General features: G+C 59.5%; 1 protein-coding gene across 10 annotated transcripts; it reads right to left on the bottom strand.

Moving 5' to 3' along the window:
* Positions 1-77: 77 nt before the first annotated feature.
* LPXN (leupaxin) lies at positions 78-3558 on the bottom strand. Of its 10 annotated transcripts, none has more exons than XM_062632549.1 (9): positions 3398-3558; positions 2566-2636; positions 2410-2462; positions 2029-2125; positions 1793-1957; positions 1128-1301; positions 936-1060; positions 694-842; positions 78-609 (listed from the first exon to the last, which is right to left on the bottom strand). In XM_062632549.1, the coding sequence occupies exons 1-9, from the start codon at positions 3408-3410 to the stop codon at positions 125-127; spliced, it is 1332 nt and encodes a 443-aa protein (XP_062488533.1). In that variant the 5' UTR covers positions 3411-3558; the 3' UTR covers positions 78-124. The 10 variants fall into 10 exon arrangements, with proteins under 10 accessions (XP_062488533.1, XP_062488535.1, XP_062488534.1 ...); XM_062632551.1 differs by having other exon boundaries at positions 2029-2122; XM_062632550.1 differs by having other exon boundaries at positions 1793-1954; positions 3398-3551.
* Positions 3559-8524: the final 4966 nt, after the last annotated feature.

Raw genomic sequence — 8524 nt, 5'->3', positions numbered from 1 at the left:
GTGCATGTGACTGGGGGGGCTCCAGCCCTCCCACCTTGCTCTGTGCCCTTGTCCCTAAAGCCACCAGTGAGCAGAGCAAAGGCAAAGCCAAGTGTTTTATTGTTTCAGGTCAAGGGGGCAGAGCCTACGACGTCTGGCTGGGCAGGGACAATGTCAGGAATGTCTTGGAGGGGGGGATGACAAGAAATGATGCTTGGGATGTCTGGCTTGGCAAAGATGAGGCCAGGGACTTTGGCTCAGCAGGACCCAAGCAGGGGGCTGATGGCTGGAACAAGCAAATCACATTTGTGGCAGCAGGGACCATGCGAGGGACGTCCAGGAGGAGCGGCTGTGCGCTGGGGCTCAGAGGAAGAGCTGCTTGTGGCAGGCCTGGCAGTACATCTTCCTGCCGCGCTCGCGGACGGTGCCCTTGTGCAGCGGGCACAGGCAATAGGTGCAGGTGAAGTGCTCGGGGTGGTACTTGTGCCCCACAGCTGTGATGCAGCGGCCAGTGACAGGGCGGCCGCAGCCGTGGCAGATGCTGCCCTGGCGCTGGTGGAAGTGCTGCTTGCAGTAGGGCCGACCCTCCAGCTCGAAGAAGGAGCCGCTGCTGAAGCCGCTCAGGCAGTCCTGCGGGAACGGGATGGGGACAGCTGGCATGGCCGTGGGGACACGCTTGCCCTGGTGGCCTCCCCCAGCCCTCCCCACACTCACCGTGCACACGAAGCACGTGGGGTGCCAGACCCCGCTCAGGGCTGACAGGTAACTGCCTGTCACTGGGCGCTCGCAACCCTGGCACTTGGGGGCAAACAGGGCCAGGAAGTCCTGGTGGCAGTATGGCCTCCCATCCCGCACCTGGAAACCTGCCAGGGGTACGGGGGGTCACTGCCGTGGGGGTGCTCAGGGTAGGAGGCAAGGGAAAGGCTGGGGAGGAGGTCGGATGGGGCCGGGGTTACCCAGAGCGGGGCAGAATCCCCCAGCCTGTCCCCTGGGATGTACCGTCATCGCCAAACACCTTCCCGCAGTTGGTGCAGAAGAAGTGCTCGGGGTGCCAGGTCTGGTCCAGCGCCGTGAGGACCTTCTGCAGGAGGAGGCAGGGTGAGGCAGGGGGCCGGGCGTTTGGGGGAGGGGGGCTGGAGGAGTCTCACCTCGCGGATGGGGCCAGCACAGTAGGCGCAGCAGGGTGCGAAGGCCTGGTGATAGTCATCCTCGCAATAGGGCTGCCCATCCCGCTCGAAGAAGGGCCGGGAACTGAGTTCCTGTCCGCAGCGGATGCAAGTGAAGTGCTCGGGGTGCCAGGTCCTGCCCAGCGCTGTCAGCACCTGTGGGGAGGTGGGAGGCACTGAAAGTAGCTCCAGGGACCCCATGAGCTGTGGGGAGATGGATGGAGATGCAGCAGGGATGGTGGCACAGGATGAATGGAGGCAATGGATGGATGGAAGCACAGAGTAGACGGAGGCAATGGATGGATGGAAGCACAGAGTAGACAGAGGCAATGGACGGATGGAAGCACAGAGCAGACAGAGGCGATGGATGGATGGAGGCGCAAGATGGACGGAGGTAATGGATGGATAGAGGCAATGGATAGCTGGAGGCACAAAGTGGTGGAGGTGATGGATGGAGGCACAGGGTGGATGGAGGCAATGGATGGAAGCAATGGATGGAGAAGGCACATGATGAATGGAGGCAATGGATGGATGGAGGTGGAGGGTGGATGAAGGTGATGGATAGATGGAGGCAATGGATGGAGAAGGCGATGGATGCATGGAGGTGCTGGATGGAGGTGGAAGGTGGATGGAGGTCAGGGTCTCACCTTGCCAGCGATGGGCTTGTGACAGGTGGTGCAGACACTGGTGGGGGTGGCCGTGATGCCCAGCTCCTGCAGGTCCTGGGTGAGGCTGCCCAGCATGCTGTCCAGAGAGGGCTTGGGCTTGGTCTCCTCTGGCTCCTGGGCTCCCTGCCCCTCTGCTGCAAACTGCTAGGCAGGAGGATGGCGAGAGCTGCTTAAAGGTCAGTAACCAGCCCCTTTACCCCAGGGCTGGGGCTCACCTTGCTCTGCATGTGGCCCAGGTCAGCCAGGAGCTTGTCCAGCTGCTGAGCGGCTGCCGTGGGTGGGAACAGCGGCTGCGGGACTGGAACAGGGCTGCTGGGCACAGAGTGAGTGGTGCTGCAGCTTCCACCCCACAGATGGAGGCGGCAGGGGCTGAGAACCGTGCACAGGGGATCTCTCTGGGGACATGCGGCAGGGAGGAGGAGGCTGCTGGAAGCCCAGCCCTTGCCCCAGCAGTGCTGCAGGTGTGCGGGATGCATCCCCCGCCCCAGTTCGTGGAAGGAATTGTTTTGGGGGCACACGCGGGTGCCCCTGTGGGAGGCATCCAAGTGATGGAAAGGGAAACTGCAGAGGCTTTGCCTTTCCAAGGCCTGTTTTACCTGTACACTGTGTCCACAGCCTCGGCAGGAGGCTGAGCCCGAGGCGACTGCACCTGGAAGGACAAACCCTTGGAGCCTGCAGGATGCTCCCGGCAGCACCACCCGTGTCACGAGCTGAGCGGGGCCTCAGTCACCAGCCCCAGCTCGAAGCGTTACCTCCAGGCGTGCCGGTGCCTGCCGCCCATGGGCCTCGCGAGAGCTTTGCTCCAGCTCCTCCAGCAGCGCATCTGCATGTGGAGAGCAGGGTCAGCACCGGCTGCTGCTGCCCCCTGCATGCTCTGATACCTCAGAGCAAAAGCAGCATCGCAGCAGCTTCTGCCAGCGCTGGGGCTCGAGGGGCTGTGGGGACCCTGAGCACCCTTAACCGGGCCCCCCTTCCCAATGGGAGCCGTTGGCAGCAGGGTCCCGCTTCCCCACGCCCCCCGCGCACCATCTCTGTCTTACAACGAAACGTCCCCGCCCTTAGCTTCACCCCAGCACAAGCCCCACATGGGAGAGCCCAACCTCAGCGCTTCCTGCGTGCCGCAGCGCTGCTTCCCGTGGGGAGGGCGAAGCACTTGCTCTGTCTGCTTTTACCTCGCTGCTGTCCCTCAGCATCCCACTGCCCTCACACAGGGACACGGGGGTGATGCCCCCACTGTGGGGCTGCTTCCCTGCCCGCATCTCCCCAGGGATGGTTCCCAGCACCCCAGACACTGTGCTGCGCCCTGGTGCTGCCCCGCTGCGGTGCAGCCAGGCTCGCGGTGCTGCCACAGCCAATTTCCTGCCTTCAAGTGCTCTCCATTGCTGGCCAAGCACTTGCTTGGTCGCTTGGGCCCTGTCTATCCCCTGGGAAGGGGGGCAGAGTGGGAAGGGCAGCTCCGTTGCTGCCCCTTTGGCAGTATCCCCACTTCACCCTGAGGCAGCGGAAGGACAAATCTGCCCCCGAGCTGCCGAAGGCACAGCCCCTCACCACGTGATGCGCTGGCTCCGGTGGGACCTGGCTTACCCAAATCCTCCATCCTGTCCCAGTGGGGGTCAGTGCCGGGAGCTGGCTCCAGGGCTGCGTGGGGCTTCAGTTCCACTCACCGTCTCCCCACCTGCTGGGCTGGAGTTTGCCGTCAGGGTTCTTCCGCTGTGGGTTGCGTGCTCTGCACCACGTGTGACCACGGCAGAGGCTGGGGCAGGGGGAACTGAGGGCACTGGAAAGAGGAAACCAGGCAGCAGGCTGTCCAGGGGGCTCCTGACCCATACAAGCACCCAAGCTTCTTGGACTTCTCAGCTGGAAGCCAGAGTGTGTGTTCCACAGAGCCAGGCCCTTCCTAGAAGCCTCCAGCCACGTGTGATGAGGGACATCCCTGCACCAGGTGGAAATGCCTTTGTGAGGGTGTGATGGAGGCAGACACAGGACCTGCAGTGCCAGTGTTTCCAACACAGCCTTGTCTTTTGGGAGGATTTGTTTGGAGCTTCATCTTGGATTCGGCATGAGATGCTGTTAAGGTCCTTCCCAACCCAACACATTGCATGGCTCTGCAGTTTCCTGGTCATTGCAGATCTCTGTGTGTCACCTGGAGCCAGCGAGGCCTCGGCTCCCTGCAGCGCTGTGGGCAGAGGGGCACTGCGACAGCAGCTCTATGCTCCCTGCGTTCATGCTTTGGGCCATGTATGTTCCCTGGCGGCACCACGCTGTGGGCACAGCCCTGCCCAGCACTGCGGGCACCAGGACACGCTGCTCAGCACGTCCCCACAGCCAGAAGCAGCTGGAGCCACCATCTCTGCTGTTGCATTGAGGCATTCACCCACCACTGGGACTCCTCTCTCCTCCCAAGCCAGAGGCTGCAGGCGCAGGGCTCTGCCAAGGAGCAAAGGGACACGGCACTGCACCAGCTACTAAGAAGGAGGACTGCTACAGCTGAACCCAGAACACCCACGCAGCCGTTCCAGGCAATGAACCCATGAGCACCTCCCATATGAGGCCAAGCTGAGAACACTGGGGCTGTTCAGCCTGGAGGGGAGAAGCTTCGTGGAGACCTCAGAGCAGCTTCCAGTGTCTGAAGGGGGCCACAAGGATGCTGGAGAGGGACTCTTCATCAGGGACTGGAGTGACAGGACAAGGGGTGATGGGTTCAAAGTGAAACAGGGGAAGTTCAGGTTAGATCTAAGGCAGAAGCTCTTCCCTGTGAGGGTGCTGAGGCGCTGGCACAGGGTGCCCAGAGAAGCTGTGGCTGCCCCATCCCTGGCAGTGTTCAAGGGCAGGTTGGACACAGGGGCTTGGAGCAAGCTGCTCCAGTGGAAGGGGTCCCTGCCTGTGGCAGGGGCTGGAGCTGGAGGAGCTTTAAGGTCCCTTCCAGCCCAAACCAGGCTGGGATTCTGAATGTGTGTCTTGAGGCAGGAGTAACGCTGGTACATCTCTGCTGGTTTTGAACAGAATGCAGGTTCAGATGCAGTCTGCCTGCCTCCAAGATGCAGGCAGAGGTCCCCACAGGTCTGTTGATATTCAGGACCATTTGGGAAGGCAGCCTCACAGGTCCTGTCATTACCCATTGTCCCTGGTGCCCCCAGCAATGCCCAGCAACGCTGAGGATGAGCCAATGATATTTAGGATTTGCGTTTTCAGCTCACCACTAACCTGTGTGCATGGCTAAGGAATGAACACGTGCTGCACAGGCCAAGCTGGCATGGCTATAGGATGAACACGTGCTGCACAGGTCAAGCTGCCATGGGCTTGGCTGCCCCTTCTCACACTCTGCTGACCCGCCTTTCCCCATCAGGGTGTAACAAGGTTGAATTAAGCCCCTTTGTACAGAGTTGGACACCGAGGTTCACTCCGTTACTGACACTCCATGAATGGTGACAGCTCTTTTGTGATCTGCTTGCAGTGGGGACACCCAGCAGGGACTGCCTCAGGAAGACCACACGGGATGCTGAGCTGAGCCCCACAATGTGTTTCAGGACAAGCCCCAGAGACCTACCCCAAAGCCACGCTGAGGCACTGCTCGGGTCACTCCTTATGGCTGCTGCTGGGACAGGGTCACTGCATCAGGTGCTCCCCTTTCTGCAAACAGCAGAACCTCCCTGTGGAAAGCTTCAGGCTGGTTTTAGACTTGTCAGTGATTTCCGATCCCCGCCGGTGATGGGTGAGCCCCAGGTGGGCCCCGGTGGAAACAACCGTCTGGAACCATAACTTTGTATTCTAAGATTTCCCATTGTAAGGCACAAGCCGCTGAGCCTGCTCGGGGCTGTGCTTCTGTGCACTGCTTTAGCTGGTGCACTTCAACAAGCGACTGCATGCCTTGCCTACAAAGGTGAAATCAACCACGGCAGAGACTTAACAGCAACTGCCCCAGCAAGACTAGTTTGAAACAAAATTGATTTTATTTCAGAATAAATGCAAAGCCATTTCATACCAGAAAGTATGGCTGAACTGTAGCAGAAGTTAGCTGGGAAAGTGATGCCAGTCTGTCTTCCAGCTAGACAAGTCCTCAGGGAGAGAAAGAATGTTTTCCACCACTTCCAATAGAAGCAGCAGATGTTACTTAAATTTGTGCTGAGATTTTCTTCTTGAGAAGAGAGAGGAGAGGAATGGTTCAATTGAAAGAAAACGGAGAGATTGACACTGGACTGACACAAAGAGCCAGCCCAAGAGTCTGTGTGCTGAACAGGAGCCTCAAACCACTCAGGTAACCAACTCAGGAGGTGCACACACGGCCTTTGAGACCCACTGCTGCTGCAGAAGCACACTGCAGCTCCTGCCGGAGGCTGGGCCAGGAAGGGACAGAAGGAATGGATCCCTGTGTCAGTGTCTCAGACTTGTCTGGTTCTGTGGCTTTCCTGTTCAGATGTGCTCCCACTGCCCCCAGCCCTGCATCGCTGCCAAGAGGAATTGGACTGTCTGTGGTCCTGCACAGTGAGGAGTTTATCGGAGCACTCTTGGGAGCTGAGGAGAGGTGATTTGGACATGCTTTTGTTTTCTAGTCAGGCATCAACAATAAAGCTGAGGACTCAAGGCTCAAAAGCAGGAGGAAATGAAAGGCAGAGCGAGTCACCGCAGCATGGGTATCAGTTTACAAAACAGGATTTACCAGCTTTCAGGCTTTTTGAATTCCCCTGGTTTTGCTGTCTGTGGAGAGGGGATGAAGACACCTCGTTGTGCTGCACTGGTGGGGCACCTTCCCAAAAGGGCACTGCACAACTTTGGAACAAGCAGTGGAGGTGGGAGCAGGCTGAGGCTGTGCTTCCCCCTCCTGGCCCTGCTGTGGGGAGCTGAGGGGCACTACTCCCACCTCGGGAAGCCCAGCAGGGCCTTTGGTGGCTCTTTGCCACTGTCACCCCTGCATCAATGACTGCTCGCACCTCAGGCTTTGCCAGGTTCCTCTCCTTGAGGACAACGGCCTGAGGCCTGGCACTATCCAGCCAAACAGGCTTTACCAGCACAGGAACTTCCCTCTGGAGTTCCATTTACCCTCGGACCATACAGCCCTGACAGTCCACGGCACACAGGGCTGTGGCTGCTCACCAGTGAGCCCTCTGGCCGGAAGAACGCAGGCGCTGCAGTGCTGGGTTCTGGGGTGCAGGGCCACCTCCTCCCTCGCCACTGCTGCGTCTGCCGGAGGCCGTGTGCAGGCTGAGACAGGACAGAACGGGTCCTCGGGGAGCAGGTATTTTCTCTTAATGTCCTTTGATGCACTGGGCGTCCTGTCGTGCCTTCTTGAACAGCTCATCCAGGATAGGATGCAAGGGCAAGGAGAGCTCTCCTGTTGCAGGAGAGCTTTTGATCCAGATACCAATCAATGGCACTCCCTACTGACTCCTGGAATGGAATTCCAGGAAATCCAACTAGTTTAGCCAATCTTTTCAAGAAAGAAAAGATGGGGAAAGATGGATTTTCTGATGTGGAAGTTTCACCCTCTTGTTCTGCTCTAAACTGGTAAGTAAGATCAGCCAAATCGTCCTCTCCAGGGGAATCACAGCTCCCAGAGAGCAGCGCCCAGGTGAGTCATGCCCCGCTGTTGGTGAGGGGACACTCGCAGGGTGACAACGGCTGTTCTGAGACCAGTGGCAGAGGCATCATTCCACTGGAGGTAACTGCTTCATCTGCTGGCAGGGACAGCCCCATCCCAACCATGTCCAGGCTGTGCCAGAGCTCACCAGAGGCTCTGCAGTCCTGGGGGTCTCTCTGGGCCCAAGGCAGCCTCAGCACCCAGGTGGGCTGGTGGACCTGTGCCCCGTGCAGTGACCCGATACCACAGACTTGTTTTCTCAGGCCTGGAACCCCCGTGAGCACTCCACACCCCAGGCACATGGAGCAGCCTCCTCCTCACCTTACCCACAGAAGGTGCAGGAGGTCCACTCCCGCCTTCAAGGACCGGTTGTAATGTATGTATAATTGTAATGTTTGCTGTGTCATCCCTCCTATCACTACACATAGTGAGGGGAAAGGTCTTCACCTGGGCCAGGTCTTTTCGACCCGTGGATGTGATTTTTAGCGTTACAATGAGGACAGTTCACTTCAGAACACCTTAAACATTTGTTCCTTTGCCAGGGTAGGGAACCCAGCGGTCACTTTACCAAGTGTCCAGTAACTCCTCCTTTAGCACAACCAACCCTGCCTGTTCTGTTGCTCCCTCAAACATAACTAAGCTCCAGTTATGCCCTTGAGTTCCTGATTGCTTCAGGAGGGTCACTTCATCCCAAGCCCCAGGGCAGGCCCCGTGTGGCTGTGACTCCCGCTGCCGCGCACAGCGCGGCACTGGAGGGGTCAGGAGGACAGGGTCCAGCTTTACAGAAGCAGCTGCTGGGCCCCGGTCAGGGCTGCGCTGCGGCGGGTACCGCGGCTCCAGAGGTGCTGACACCGGGTCCCGGGGCGGGCCCGCGGCCGGGTACCCGCAGGCTCCGCTCCGAACGGACCGAGCGGCAGCACCCGGCGCGCCCTGCGGCCGCTTCCGGCCACCAGCGAGAACTACAGCTCCCGGCAGGCACAGCGCATGCGCCGAGGGCCGAACGGAAGTGGGCCGGGCAAGCCCCGAAAGCACCACCCCTTCTGCGCGGCCGCCATTTTGTCACCGACTTTCACCCGCCGCCCGACGGGGCGTTTTTTTTTTCTTAAAGGAGATTGGGCGCGGCTGAGGCGCGCGGG

This window comes from Pezoporus occidentalis, unplaced genomic scaffold (genome assembly GCF_034315485.1).
Source record: "Pezoporus occidentalis ecotype Australia unplaced genomic scaffold, CSIRO_AGI_Poc_V1 ctg390, whole genome shotgun sequence".
Taxonomy (NCBI): Eukaryota; Metazoa; Chordata; class Aves; order Psittaciformes; family Psittacidae; genus Pezoporus; species Pezoporus occidentalis.
This window is presented reverse-complemented; position numbering and strand designations above follow the sequence as displayed.

Excerpts from the sequence above, each read along its gene's own strand:
- LPXN (XM_062632547.1), bottom strand. The coding sequence starts at position 2,289 with ATGCATCCCGCACACCTGCAGCACTGCTGGGGCAAGGGCTGGGCTTCC. Across the intron at positions 1,958-2,028 it reads TGGGCCACATGCAGAGCAAG|CAGTTTGCAGCAGAGGGGCA; the intron begins GTGAGCCCCAGC and ends CCTCCTGCCTAG. Across the intron at positions 843-935 it reads GGGATTCTGCCCCGCTCTGG|GTTTCCAGGTGCGGGATGGG; the intron begins GTAACCCCGGCC and ends TACCCCTGGCAG.